The 15,830-nt window shown below is 43.3% G+C and overlaps 1 protein-coding gene across 1 annotated transcript in view; it reads left to right on the forward strand.

Annotated features, from left to right (window-relative positions):
• The window catches only part of PLCB1 (phospholipase C beta 1), a 1,154,983-nt gene that overhangs the window by 782,124 nt on the left and 357,029 nt on the right, over positions 1-15,830 (forward strand). The window contains exon 10 of the mRNA XM_082249959.1: positions 4,469-4,615. Within this exon, the coding sequence (XP_082106085.1) occupies positions 4,469-4,615 (147 nt within the window). The remainder of the gene's footprint in view (positions 1-4,468; positions 4,616-15,830) is intronic.

Below are 15,830 nucleotides of genomic sequence, written 5' to 3' on the forward strand. Positions count from 1 at the left end.
TGGGGACCCCAACCATGCTCCAGGGGGGCTGTGCTGCCTCCCTGTCACATAAGGTTTTGCGGGGGGGGGGGGGCAATCACATCAACCGATTTCCTATATGGGCCTCTATACAGTAACTGTGAGCCAGCTTCTCCTCCTTTTCCTCCTGTGACTTTCAGCTGCATGGAGAGCCATACAGGGGATCGGTTCTTGTGATTGCTTCCTCTGCTGCCCCTCCCCATGTTACCATCTGCCCCCCCCCCCTCCCCCCTGCAGCTTCCCTCCTCTCCTCTCCTGCCAGGTGCTGCAGACACACAGGCAGATCTTCAGGATGGAGAGCGGGAAAGGGACCATGGAAGTGACCCTTTACATTGTATGCCAGTGTACTGTAAATATGCCATTTAACAGCCTCTTCTTTTCTGAATAAACACAGTGATTGCAACAGATCACTCACTGTGTTCATTTATACCTGAAGCATTGTAAACTGTGTTTTTTAGGCAAGGGTCATGCAGCAATCAGAAGCATATCTGTTATCTAGGTAAGGGTCTAGGCAAGCAACAAAAAGAAGCATATCTGTTATCTAGTTATCGATCTAGACAGGCAACAATCAGAAGCATATCTATTATCTAGGTAAGGGTCTAGACAGGCGACAATCAGAAGCATGTCTATTATCTAGGTAAGGGTCTAGGCAGGCAACAATCAGAAGCATATCTATTATCTAGGTAAGGGTCTAGGCAGGCGACAATCAGAAGCATACCTGTTATATAGGTATGGGTCTAGGCAGGCGACAATCAGAAGCATATCTGCTATATAGGTAAGGGTCTAGGCAGGCGACAATCAGAAGCATACCTGTTATCTAGGTAAGGGTCTAGGCAGGCGACAATCAGAAGCATACCTGTTATCTAGGTAAGGGTCTAGGCAGGCGACAATCAGAAGCATATCTGCTATCTAGGTAAGGGTCTAGGCAGGCGACAATCAGAAGCATATCTGTTATCTAGGTAAGGGTCTAGGCAGGCAACAAAAAGAAGCATATCTGTTATCTAGGTAAGGGTCTAGGCAGGCGACAATCAGAAGCATGTCTATTATCTAGGTAAGGGTCTAGGCAGGCAACAATCAGAAGCATATCTGTTATCTAGGTAAGGGTCTAGGCAGGTAACAATCAGAAGCATATCTGTTATCTAGGTAAGGGTCTAGGCAGGCGACAATCAGAAGCATACCTGTTATCTAGGTAAGGATCTAGGCAGGCGAGAATCAGAAGCATATCTGTTATCTAGGTAAGGGTCTAGGCAGGCAACAAAAGAAGCATATCTGTTATCTAGGTAAGGGTCTAGGCAGGCAACAAAAAGAAGCATATCTGTTATCTAGGTAAGGATCTAGGCAGGCGGCAATCAGAAGCATATCTGTTATCTAGGTAAGGGTCTAGGCAGGCAACAATCAAAAGCATATCTTGTAACTAGGTAAGGGTCTAGGCAGGCGACAATCAGAAGAATATCTGTTATCTAGGTAAGGGTCTAGGTAGGCGACAATCGGAAGCATATCTGCTATTTTAGTGAGGGTCTAGGCAGACGACAATCAGAAGCATATCTGTTATCTAGGTAAGGGTCTAGGCAGGCAACAATCAGAAGCATATCTGTTATTTAGGTAAGGGTCTAGGCAGGCGACAATCAGAAGCATATCTGTTATCTAGGTAAGGGTCTAGGCAGGCGACAATCAGAAGCATATCTGTTATCTAGGTAAGGGTCTAGGCAGGCAGCAATCAGAAGCATATCTGTTATCCATGTAAGGGTCAGGGCAGGCAGCACTTAGTAGCATATCCATTGTCGAGACAAGGGGTCAATAAGGCAGCAATCAGTGGAATAATCCATGTCCAGGCAAGAATCAGGCAAGAAGGTCAAGCAACAGTAGCAACGCAAGACAAGGCTTGCCACACATATTGGAGCCAGGAAGCTAAAGGGTTGGCTGCATAGGAGCGCATTTTACTTTCCTAACAGTAAAACAGAGAATTCATTGCAGAGGGAGGGGCAGCAATTTGTACTACAGATATGGTTGAATTTGAAGACATGCTATAAGAGACAGTCATAAACTGGGAAGGTGTATCATGAAGCTGCTAAAGATGGATGCCATTACGGTCCCTTTACAAAATCAATACTCACACTGCAAACGTCTGGGGTCCAAGGGCCACATGGCAAGCACCAAAAGGCCACAGGTTTGGCTCCCTAAATATATGGCCACCAGTCATTGAAGATTGCAAGATCTTTTGTGTAGTAGACATGTAGTGAGATAAAAGAACCATCAAGGCAGTAACAGAAAGCAGAGCCTACATGCGTAATCAGACTATTTGGCCAACCCCATGGACAACATTACAAAACTGTTCATAACAAGTGTTTAACCATTTTTCATTTCCAGTCTAGATGGGGTGGGTACTTATGGGTAGCTGAGAGAGTCCAAAGCAACACAATAATTCCTTTTATCTAAAACACCAGCAATTTCAGTGACATATTTAGGTTGATCAGTTCCGGTTCTGCAATAGTCAGGCACTTTGACAACAGAGACAATTTAGGTATTTTTCTAACACCTAGGGGGAATAAAAGAGCTTTGTAATGTTTGAGTTTCCATTGAAGGGTTGTACCTAGCTATTGGTGCTCTACCTGGCAGACAAGCTTTACTTTGGCCTTCCAGCAGATTGGCCTCCCAGTCTCTCCTGAGCTCGCTTGGTCCCTGCTGCAAGGGTGCAGCCTGTCCAGAGCTCATCTATCCTTACAAACACAGGATCCTGTCTCCAACTTAAAGCATGTCTGTCCCCACCAGGGGGCATCTTCCTGACTACATTTCTAACTAGTAAAGAGCGCCTTTGAGACACGTATTGCGCTATAAATCACTCATACACAGTCCAAAATGGTTGCCAAAATCTCACTAGAGCTCTGTGTCAAAATTGTCAGGCTCTCCCAAGATGGCTCCTGGAGCCCACAGCAGAGGACACATTGGTCCTATGCTAGATTCACCCTAGTGCCAATAGCAAATGGTTGTCAAATGGCTGCTGTGTTATTACTAAAGATACTGTCAACACTTTTAGAGGGGCAGCAATTAGTAACTGCTTCCACTGCCCACCAATCACACTTACTTACATACTAAAAAAACCTAGGCTTTACAGTAAGAATTGATCGAATGTGGCTCCTGGCAATCAAGAAATTTAACCGGTTGCCGACCGCCGCATCACTATATACGTCGGCAATCAGCCCTGGCCAGGCAAAGTGACGTATATATACGTCACTAGCCTGTCACTTGCTTGGGAGCCAATAGCGGGTGGGCGCGCGCGGAGGTGCGCTCCCACCCTGGCTCGTTCCCCAGCAAGTCAGTGCGTGTGACCGGTGGACCCCATGTCCGCCGGTCACTCGGCGATCATCGGTGCAGAGGGAGAAAGGCAGGCGGCTAATGTAAACAAGCCGCCTGTCATTCTCCCCTGTGTAGGAATGGTGATCATACGGTTCTACTATGTAGGACCGTTGATCACTGTTCCTACACTAGTAGCCATGTCCAATCACAGTAAAAAGCACGCCCCTAGGGACACACTTAACCCCTCCTTCCCCAATAAAGTTAACCCCCTCCCTGCCAGTGTCATTTTGCAGTAACAGTGCATATGTATAGCACTGATTACTGTAGTAATGTCACTGGTACCCCCAAAAGTGTCAAAAATGTCAGTCAAGGGTCTGATCTGTCCGCCGCAATGTCACAGTACCGCAAAAAAAATCGTAGATCGCCGCCATTACGCGTTAAAAAAAAAAACACCAAAAATGACAGAAATCTTTCCCTTAGTTAGTAAACACAATAACTTTTGCGCAAACCAATCAAAATACGCTTTTTGCGATTTTTTTTTACCAAACATATGTAGCATAAAACAAATTGGCCAAAAATGTTAAAAAATATAGATTTTTACATTTTTTTGGGGGGGAATTTCATATAAAAAAAATGTGAAAAATATTGTTGTTTTTGCAAAATTTACGCTCTTTTTTTGTTTATAGCGCAAAAAGTAAAAATCGCACAGGTGATCAAATACCACCAAAAGAAAGCTCTGTTTGTGGGAAAAAAAGGACGTCAAATTCGTTTAGGTACAGCATCGCACGACCGCGCAATTGTCCGTTAAAATCACGCAGTAAAAAATCGCAAAAAAAAAACCCTGGTCAGGAAGGGGGTAAAATCTTCCGGGGCTTAAGTGGTGCAACCAAGGGCAAAAAATTGTTTTTTCAGTTTTGGATAGAGGTTATTGCTGTCTGTGCCCCTGTTAGGGAGAATTACCATTTCTGTTTGTACTGTTTAACATTGTCAATGAAAACTCCAAAATGTTGGGTTGACATTAGAACACTAATAGAGGGGAAATCTTCCAATGGGGACACTGAACTGATTTCCTGTTATTGGACAGGACATGGAGGGAAATCTCCCATATGGTACACAGATGGGAAATTTATGGTATTTCTTCATTGTTTTGTTTCAGGTCAGATATCTGTGGAAGGATTTACGCGGTATCTAAATGGAGAAGAAAATGGAGTAGTACCTCCTGAAAAACTGGATTTAAATGAAGATATGTCTCAGCCCCTTTCCCATTATTTTATTAATTCCTCACATAATACCTACCTCACAGGTGAGCGAATGCTGTTTTTGTTTTTTTTCTACAGTATCTATGTCATCTCTTAATTAGTTATTGGTAAATTCTAACCTGTCCGATAAATAATCTTCCCTATAAACATGCAAGTTTGCATTGGGCAAGTTGACACGATGGTCCTGGTGGAGGAGGTCTCTGAAGAAACAGTAGTGAATGAAAGCTTTACCCGTTTGCGTCCTGTTCAGTGAAAACAGCAAGGCTTTTGCTGGGTTTCACCTATAGCAGCCACCTTTCCCTAAAGGTTGGTATGCCTATTGGCACTTGGATGTCCCAGGACATGAGACCCGGTCCTATATTTGCAGGACCGGGGCACTCCAAGAAACCCAAAAGTTATAGAGTGTTCACGTACTGTGTAAGATGTCCTCACAAGTTTGCAATGGGCAAGTTGGCATGATGGTAGTGAATGTACAGTATGTTTTACCTGTTTGCATCCTGTTCAGCGAAAACAAAGAGGTTTCACCTATAGCAGCCACCTTTTCCCTAAAGGTTGGTATGCCTATTGGCATTTTGATGTCCCAGGACATGAGAACTAGTGTTATATTTGCTTGGCTGGGGCACTCCAAGAAACCCAAGAGTTATAGAGTGTTAACATACTGTGTAAGATGTCCTCACAAGTGTGCATTGGACAAGTTGGCATGATGGTCCTGGTGGAGGAGGTCTCTGAAAAAAACAGTAGTGAATGTGAGCTTTATTCATTTGTGTCCTATTCAGTCATGTCAGTCACACAAGCTCAGTCCCACGCATACTGGCAAAAAAAAGTTAGGTCTAGGCCTCTAGGGGTGTCTTTTTCGGGTTTATTCTTGGAAAACTTAAACAGAGAAGTTATATTATAAGCTTACCTTTAGATACAATTTTCCACTTGCCGACTGCCTAAGGTACTTTTACTGTGGCAAGTCCGCTCCCCTGTGCGAAATTACATGCCCTTTACGTCATTTCATGCAGGGGCTTCAGGGGGCGCCACCGGAGGCACCATCGCGCACTGATTGGCTACAGGGGGAGCGTATGAGTATGAGTGCTGCCAGCATTACTGCAGAGGTTGAAGGGGTGGGGGGTTCAGCCTGTCAGTGCTCAGACCATACGCCGCACACTGCATCAAATTGGTCTGCATGGCTGTCATCCCAGAAGGAAGCCTCTTCTAAAGATGATGCACAAGAAAGCCTGCAAACAGTTTGCTGAAGACAAGCAGACTAAGGACATGGAATACTGGAACCATGTCCTGTGGTCTGATGAGACCAAGATAAACTTTTTTGGTTCAGATGGTGTCAAGCGTGTGTGGTGGCAACCAGGTGAGGAGTACAAAGACAAGTGTGTCTTGCCTACAGTCAAGCATGGTGGTGGGAGTGTCATGGTCTGGGGCTACATGAGTGCTGCCGGCACTGGGGAGCTACAGTTCATTAAGTGAACCATGAGTGCCAACATGTACTGTGACATACTGAAGCAGAGCATGATCCCCTCCCTCTGGAGATTGGGCCGCAGGGCAGTATTCCAACATGATAACGACCCCAAACACCTCCAAGACGACCACTGCCTTGCTAAAGAAGCTGAGGATAAAGATGATGGACTGGCCAAGCATGTCTCCAGACCTAAACCCTTTTGAGCATCTGTGGGGCATATTTATTTATTTATTATTTATTTTTTTGTATTGTTTTTTACTAAATATATGAATGTTTTTATTCATTGTTGAAATAAAATATACATTTTTTAACCACTTGCCGACCAGTCACGTTGACTGTACTGTGGCAAAGTGGCTCGTTCCCGTCCAGCGACGTAGACCTATGTCGCTGGACTCCTCACCTTGTGGGCGGCGCGCGCGCGCCGCCGGAGACTTGCTCCCATTGTAATTCAGTTACAGCGGGAGTCGGGCCAGGGGAGGAGCGGCGGTGATCACCGCCGCTCTTCCCTGATCGTCGGGGATCTTGTGTGGAAATCCGCCCGCTTGTGTAAACAAAGCGGGCGGATCTCCTAAGTGACAGGCAGGGTCAGATTGCAGGATTCAGCATAGCTGAACCTGCGATCTGTCCCTGTGTCACTCAATCCCCTCCCCCCACACACGTCAGTAAGCACCAGGCATACATTAACCCCTCCCTCTCCAATAAAAATTAACCCCTTCCCTGCCAGTGTCATTTTTACAGTAACAGTGCATATATATAGCACTGATTACTATAATAATGTCACTGGTACCCCCAAAAGTGTCAAAAATGTCAGTCAAGGGTCTGATCTGTCCGCCGCAATGTCGCAGTCCCGCAAAAGAAAATCGCAGATCGCCGTACTCGTTAAAAAAAAAACAATAAAAATGACAAAAATCTTTCCCTTAGTTAGTAAATGCGATAACTTTTGCGCAAACCAATCAAAATACGCTTTTTGCGATTTTTTTTTTTACCAAACATATGGTAAAAAAAAATTGGCCCAAAATGTTAAAAAAAATAGATTTTTACTTTTTTTTTTTTTTTGGGGAATTCATATAAAAAAATGTGAAAAATATTTAAATTTTTGCAAAATTGACGCTGTTCTTTTGTTTATAGCGCAAAAAGTAAAAATCGCACAGGTGATCAAATACCACCAAAAGAAAGCTCTGTTTGTGGAAAAAAAAGGACGTCAAATTAGTTTAGGTACAGGGTCGCACGACCGCGCAATTGTCCGTTAAAGTCACGCAGTGCTGAATCGCAAAATAGGCCCTGGTCAGGAAGGGGGTAAAATCTTCCGGGGCTTAAGTGGTTAAAATGTATGTTTTACTTATTAGACTCCGATCTTTCTGATTTGGCTGTTTAGAGTAATTGCCATATGGATGACTTCACAGAACATGCCTCGTTTTACTTAGCAAGCAAGCTAACAGAACCCAACAGTGTATAGAGTAATCTGTTCCTCTTCTCGCTGACATTCTAAAACGCCGTTTCTGGCCTGTCTGGAGCGCAGAATATTGGGCAGGGCGCTCCCAAGTTATTCATGAAACATGCTTTACATGCAGCCGGAAAATAAGAGACAGCTGGGATGTAATTGCATGAAATGAATAGGTGTGAAACATGCATTTTAATATTGTCAGAAATATCTTTTTTTTTTTTCCGTTCTTCCACAAATGCATGAGAATCATAGTCTTCTTAGATGAAATTATAGCTGGAAATGTGAGCACGGGTCACGGCAAACCTTTATTAAAAATGTGCACAGACCCATTCAGCATCTGTAATCCGGTTTGAAGAAGTAGAACAGAAGCTGTGTTGGTGAATTTATTTTGTGATGGACACAACTAGATACAGTTTTTTTTTTTCATTATTTTTCTTATATGTTTATATACAGCTATATTTCCTCTATTGCATTAAAATAAAGTACTCTTCATATAAAGATTACGAGAGATGAGCGGACTTAAAAAAAAAAAAAATTGCAATCTAATTTTATGTCCTACATCTTCTTAAAAGATCATCCCTGTTCACACTGATATTAGATTAGCAGGGATCTACATTTTTTGCAGATTTCCTATTATATTCTTGTTTATTTACCAGGGCTACCAGGTTCGTAGATTTAATAAATAGAGAAACAAGAAGAAAATTGGTCCCAAGATGGGGTTTAATACAGCATGCATGCAGAGAAAGGTATATAAAAGTCAAAAAGTTTATCGTATATACTTTTTTTGATGTACAGTATATGCAATAAACTTTTTGACTTTTATATACCTTTCTCTGCGTGCATGCTGTATTAAACCCCATCTTTGGACCAAGTTTTCCTTGTTGCACAATTTATTAGGGGGAACAGCATGACACCTCAAGATATATATCATCCTACACACAACTCTTTCCTGTAATCTAATAAATAGAAAAGGGTATTTGTTATTGTGACGGTGTTCACCGTCACTTGAATTTAAGGGCAGATGGGTGATGGTTTGGATTGCTTCATATTTGTCAGCAATGTCTCCATATAGAAATATTAAGATTTATTCCCATTTGCCATGAAATCTGTAATTACTAAATGCTGTGTATATTACATATCTTTCAATGTCAGCAAGGTTTTTCTTTTGTTTGTGTATTGGGAGGGAATGTGGATTGCCCTGTCTCATTGTAAGTGCTAATGACCTCCCATTGTTCTGTGTCTGGCTATTGTGTACATTGATTGCCCCCTGGGGGTTTCTGTCTCATTACACATAACAGTCCTTCTAATCAAGCTATCTGACCAATCCCTGCTGACTCATTTTCAAGTCCTCATTTGCATGGCTAAGGAGGACCTGAAGGAGAACGGCATGTACTGTGCAATTGACCAATGGGAAAGCGGTTGTTGGGGGCAGGATGTTCCAAATTCTGTATAAAAGTGTGCTGTGTACTTTCAATAAATGGTCTTCCTGTTTGAACTTACATACAGCCTGCTTGGTGTTTGTTCTAATGGATTCCAAACGGCACATAGCTGTAGTTTGGATCCCGGAGCCTTGGTTGACCGACAGACGTTGCGATCTGCAAGCTGACTTACTAGAAACAGAGGAGTGTCGTGAGAGCGGAAGCGAGCGAGCAAGGGTCTTGTTACACTTATAGAAAAAAATTCTAATGTATTTTAAAGGTTTTAGGTCAAACTATTTTTTTTTAGGGTTTTTACCTTTTCATTTGTTGTCGATTTCCCCCCTAACCTCAGCTGATTAGCATGGCACTGACAGCTTCCTTTTGGGTTTGTACTGAACCCAAGGTCACCCGTAGTCCTAATATGGTCAATGGTATCACAAGCCTCCCTGTCCATTTTTGTACCTGCAGTTACAGGACACAAATACTCTAGATTTACCTGACAATACATGAATGGGATGTAGCACCCTCCTAGGTAGGTGCTAGGTAGAGCATTTATTGCTCCTGCTGCTTATCAGGGGAGCCTGGTCTATTAGGTTGCCTGTTACATGTTTCCAGGTTTGATTCACTGGGTCCCCACTGCATCCAATGAGGGAGCTTGTTGGACAGTGGAGGAAACCCAGCCAGTGACACATCCTGTTTTATGGCAGTCCCAGTGGGAGGGCATTTTGCGTTGCATCCTGGGATTGGCCATAAATACGGAGGGGACATGTGACAAAGCATCTTTGATGGAAAGCAGAGTCCCCGGAGGAGGTGGACGGCTGTCTCTCCTCCTGCAGTGTGTTAGGAAGGTGGGCTTAGGCGGTCATCCTAGTGAACCAGGTATGGAGCTGAGCTGCAGAGGATCCAGTGTAACTGACGGTGGAGCTGCTGGCAGAGTCTCTTGGGAAAAACAGTGTCCATGAATACTGAAGGACCTGCCAAAGGATCTGGCCCAGGAAGGGCGATCACTCCAGTGAAGTCAGGGGATCAAGGAGATAGCTCACACAGAGAGTATAACAGTAAAGGGGGTGCCATGTAAAAAGCCCTGAAGAATAGGAACAAAAGGGGGTGCCAGGAAGGGCCCTGAAGAGTGTTCTGCAGTACAGTAAAGCTTATCTAAAGTGGTTCATTTATCACTACTTCATCGCTATTGACAAGGTGAAGCAGTGGCCTTGCCGCATTCAAGTGCAGTTAAACGTCCCAGCAAATTGTGCCTAGTTTATTCAAGTTGGAGTATCCCACTCATTCCCTTTTCCTATCCAAGGTCTCAATAAAACAACAAAAAAACCAAACCCCTAGACTGTTTCTTGACTGAGCCAAGCACTTTAAAGTCGTTAAACTATTGTACTGTTGCTATGGGTAACCCAGAGGAACCCGTCACCAGCAGCTCCTAAGGGAGTAGTGCTACAGAAACATTGTATTTTTTTAGTCCTGACGATAATTAAAAGGAAAATATTTACAAAACCACCATACATCATCTAATTAGATATAGGGGGTGTCTGAGTATCTGCAAATTGGCCTTATCTGAGCAGACCTTGGTTTGTCTGATCCTGCCTGGGTGGATCCCACACACAAGGGTTTCCATGATTTATAGTTACATAGTAGGTGAGGTTGAATAAAGACAATAGTCCATCCAGTTCAACCTGTGTAGGTGTGTGTGGCTGTAATCATCTCACATACCCCTGAATGTTCTGATCCTTGAGATGTATGTCTAAGAGTCTTTTGAAAGCCACCATACTTCCCGCAGAAACCACCTCTTGTGGTAGAGAATTCCACAATCTTGTAGCTCTAACAGTAAAGAACCCCCCACGTTGCATGAGGTTAAAATGCTTCTCCTCCTTTCATTTAGGAACGTTCTTCTGACCCTTCTTAACAATGTTGACATAAGAAGTTTCCCATGGTGCCTGCCTACTATCATCAGAGAATCATGACCCTTATCTTACAGCCTGTCTGGAGAAATCCTTGGCAATTGTTTTTCCCTCCATTCGTTCAATTATTTAGGACCTTTGTACTAGACTACCTTCCATTGGAAGGTATGTATTCACCAACACCTTATAACCTAGTTTTGAACACCAAAGGGTTTATATACTGAGCAAAATTATAAATGCAACACTTGTTTTTGCCCCCATTTTTTATGAGCTGAACTTAAAGATCTAAGATCTTTGCCCACTCAAGTCGGTTGCGACCATGAACTGCAGTCAGTCGAGACCCCGATAAGGACGACGAGCATGCAGATGAGCTTCCCTGAGACGGTTTCTTAGAGTTTGTGCAGAAATTCTTTGGTTATGCAAACCGATTGTTGCAGCAGCTGTCCGGGTGGCCGGTCTCAGACCATCTTGGAGGTGAAGATGCTGGATGTGGAGGTCCTGGGCTGGTGTGGTTACACGTGGTCTGCTGTTGTGAGGCCGTTTGGATGTACTGCCAAATTCTGTGAAAGTCTTTGGAGACGGCTTATGGTAGAGAACTGAACATTCAATTCACGGGCAACAGCTCTGGTGGACATTTCTGCAATCAGCATGCCAATTGCAGCTCCCTCAAAACCTGCGACATCTGTGGCATTGTACTGTGTGATAAAACTGCACATTTTAGAGTGGCCTTTTATTGTGGCCAGCCTAAGGCACACCTGTGCAATAATCATGCTGTCTAATCAGCATCTTGATATGCCACACCTGTGAGGTGGATGGATTATCTCGGCAAAGGAGAAGCGATCACTAACACAGATTTAGACAGATCTGTGAACAATATTTGGGAGAAATAGGCCTTTTGTGTACATAGAAATGTTCAGCTCATGAAAAATGGGTGCAAAAATAGGTGGTGCGTTTATAACTTTGTTCAGTGTATAATACCCCTAACACTGGATCAGCCTCTTCTTACTAGGTCCTTGGTAAAAATCAATGTGAAACCCATAAACCACCCTATTTTATGGACTGTATATAGTGGTACGGGTTCTCCAAACTTTCCAAACAAAGGGCCACTTTACTGTCATTCTGAACTTAAAGGGGCCGGACTGTGGCTAGTGGGAGAAAAAAAAGTCCTGGCATCAATGGGAGGAATGGTGTTTCATATTTAGTATTAGGAGAGGAGTGGTATCCCATCATTGGTATCCATGGAAGGTATGGTTCCCCATCATTAGTGGCAGTGGGAGGAATAGTGCCCCATCATTGGTGGCAGTGGGAGGAATAGTGCCCCATCATTGGTGGCAGTGGGAGGAATAGTGCCCCATCATTGGTGTCAGTGGGAGGAATAGTGCCCCATCATTAGTGTCAGTGGGAGGAATAGTGCCCCATCATTGGTGTCAGTGGGAGGAATAATGCCCCATCATTGGTGTCAGTGGGAGAAATAGTGCCCCATCATTGGTGCCAGTGGGAGGAATAGTGCCCCATAATTGGTGGCAGTGGGAGGAATACTGTCCCATCATTGGTACCAATGGGAGGAAACGTGCCCCATCATTAGTGGCAGTGGGAGGAATAGTGCCCCTATCATTGGTATCAGTGGGTGAAATAGTTTCCCTTTGTTGGTATCCTTGGGAGAAATAGTGCCCCATCGTTGGTGTCAGTGGGTGGAATAGTGCCCCATTGATGGTGTCATTGGAAGGAATAGTTTCCCAATGGCCGGATAAAGGCAAGCAAAGGGCTGCATCCAGCCCCCGCGCTGGAGTTTGAAGACCACTGTATTAGTCCATAAAATAGGGTGGGTTGTGAATTTTATACCAAAGGGTTTATTCACTAGTTCCATTCTTTTAGTATTTGAATGATTCAGTGGGCCAAACCATTATTCACCTTTTCAAGGAGAGACTTTTAGAATGTGGGACATTATATGGACCAGACAGGGACCATATAATATAATATCCTGATATTATACAAGAGGCAAGAATTCCAAGAGAATCTACCCAGATTGATCTGACTTTGACTTTCATCAATAGGATAGGTGTTTCTTCGGTAAGGCCAAGATTATGTTTCTTAAATGATGACTCCATCTTTCTAACCATGTTTCCCCCATACTTAAAAATACAATATACAATCCTGTTGCAGGTAAATAGCCCCTGTATATGTCTTATATCTGTGCATTTGGCTTTTTGCCTGGAGTTCAGCTTCAAAGGGTAAGTCCACTATCGTGGGAAAGAAATTGCAAATAAAAAATAATGAATTAATATAGCGTATACAATTGCTACACAAGTGATATTGTAATTGAATTTAATTTAAAATTACCTTTCCATTCCACTCCTGCTGTAATTTTCTGAAAAATGTAACGCGATATGGCGATTATTATTATATCATTGCTAAAAAAAATAAATCACATTATGGTTATTTTTAAAATATGGATATTAATATATTTATTAATGATTATTTATTTTATTAATCTTTGTCCCGATATTTAGCGCAACTTTTTTTATTTTTAATGCGATATGGCAACCTGGATGCGTTCTGTACACAGATGGTATACAGAACAACCCCAGATATGTAATTTCCTGCTTGTGTGATTGGCTCACTGATTTTACCATAAGTCTGCACTAAGATCCAAGTCTGATCATGGGCATTCCCTGCAACAAAAATGTCATTTTTGGTGGGATACTACCAAATAAAAATCACGTCTGAAGGGATGCAGACCTTGCCAGTTTCCTCATTCGAACTCTGCAGGTGCAGCAGCTGAATAATAATTATAAAATCACTCCAATACAGATTTACTGTAATGGACACATGGAATCAAACAGCTATTACTTCAGAATAACAAAAAGTAGCAATCTTCAGCAAAGTTTTTTTAAAACCCCTGTAATGTACATACGTCAGCCATTTTCAACCAGGGTGCCCAGGCACACTGGGGTGCCTTGTGGTTTCTTCTGGGGTGCCTTGGCAAAATGCCTAAAAATTGATAAAAAATTGTACACAAGCCAGCAGGTGGATCAAGTCTGCCTATTAGTTATACAAAGCCACTGGTTTCCATTATGCACCATTACGACTTTCTAGAGACTGGCATCCTAACAACCAATGATGTCATCAGTTAATAAGAAAGATGTCTGTTGCCTCTCTCCCTCAGCACTGGGGTGACATTAGCTGACTGATAGAAAGAAATAGAGGGAGAAGAGAAACATTGGAATACTAGTCAGTACCAGTGTGCAAAAGTGTATGTAGCACTACTCCCTTGGGAGCTGCTGGAGGGACTGAGAGGATACCCAGACCTGCCGCTTTGGAGCACTGCTGGTGGAAATCCTTTTCCCATAAGCAACTAACAAACAGGATAAGAGCTGGACAGAGACCCCCAGTGGAATACTTTGGTACTACATCTACATTTCAAAATAACAAATCGGATCAAGACGGGGATTGCTCCCCTATTGAAAGTTTTCAAGAACCATACAAATACGACAAGCGTCCAACCTTTAATTCTTGTGTGGAAATATAAGGACCAGAAGCAAGGCTCCAAGAGCAGATCTCTTTTACCAAATATGGTGGAAAAACTTCCTTGATAAAGGCAACGCGCCGAAATGCGTAGGAACCCAGGATATCTCTCCCTACAGATTCCACGCCACCAGAAGCGTGGACAGATAGAGAGACATACCATTGTCACCATATCACTATGTCACTATTTTTACTCTGACTCACTATCACCAATGGGTCTATAACCCATACACCCTATGTATATTTTTGTATATTCATGTTGTAAAAACCCCCTTTTTCTTCAATAAATTGTACAAACACAATTCTGTTGTATTAGCCCATAAAGTCCCAAATTACCTGGCTTGAGGCACCAACTTCTCTCCAAACCCATAGCAACAACTGGACAATAAAGCATGTTCAAAGTGCTTGGCTCAGTCAGAAAAAAGTCTAGGGGTTTTGGTTTTTGTTGTTTTATTTGAGAACTTGGATAGGAGAAGGGATGAGTGGGATACTCCAACTGAATAACTATGCACAATTTCTGGGACTTTCTGTTTAGCTGAATGCGGCAAGGCCGCTTCTTCACCTTGCCACTAAAGTGAAGAAGAATTTGTTGAACTGTACTGCACCGTGAATTACGAACTGCACTGCACTGTGAATTACTCTTCAGGGTCATACTTGGCACCCCCTTTGTCCCTACTCTTCAGGGCTCTACACGGCACCCCCTTTTCTGTAACACTCTGTGTGACCTAGCCCCTTGATCCTCTGACTTCACTGGAGTGGTCCCCCTTCCTGGGCTGACCCTTTGGCAAGTCCCTCAGTACTCACGGACACTGTTTTTCCCGAGAGACTCTGCCAGTAGCTCCACTGTCTGCTCCACTGGATCCTCTGCAGCTCAGCTCCACACCTGGTTCACTAGGCTGACTGCCTAAGACCACCTTCCTCACACACAGCAGGAGGAGAGACGGCCATCTGCCTCCTCCTGGGATTTTGCTTCCCACCAAAGATGCCCTGTCACATGTCCCCCCCAGCTTTTAATAGCAATCCCAGGATGCATTGCAAGAATGCCCTCCCACTGGGACTCCCACAAAAACCAATGTGTCACTGGCTGGGTTTCCTCCACTGCCCAACACGCTCCCCCCATTGGACACAGTGGGGACACTCCCTCAGACTCAGTGAATGACACCTGGAAACATGCAACAGGCAACCTAATAGATCAGGCTCCCCTGATAAGCAGAAGGAACAATATACCGGTCCCTCTCAAAAAATTTGCATATTGTGATAAAGTTCATTATTTTCTGTAATGTACTGATAAACATTAGACTTTCATATATTTTAGATTCATTACACACAACTGAAGTAGTGCAAGCCTTTTATTGTTTTAATATTGATGATTTTGGCATACAGCTCATGAAAAACCAAAATTCCTATCTCAAAAAATTAGCATATCATGAAAAGGTTCTCTAAACGAGCCAATAACCTAATCATCTGAATCAACTAATTAACTCTAAACACCTGCAAAAGATTCCT

Source organism: Pelophylax lessonae, assembly GCF_965119305.1.
Source record: "Pelophylax lessonae genome assembly, chromosome: 3".
In the NCBI taxonomy this organism is placed as follows: Eukaryota; Metazoa; Chordata; class Amphibia; order Anura; family Ranidae; genus Pelophylax; species Pelophylax lessonae.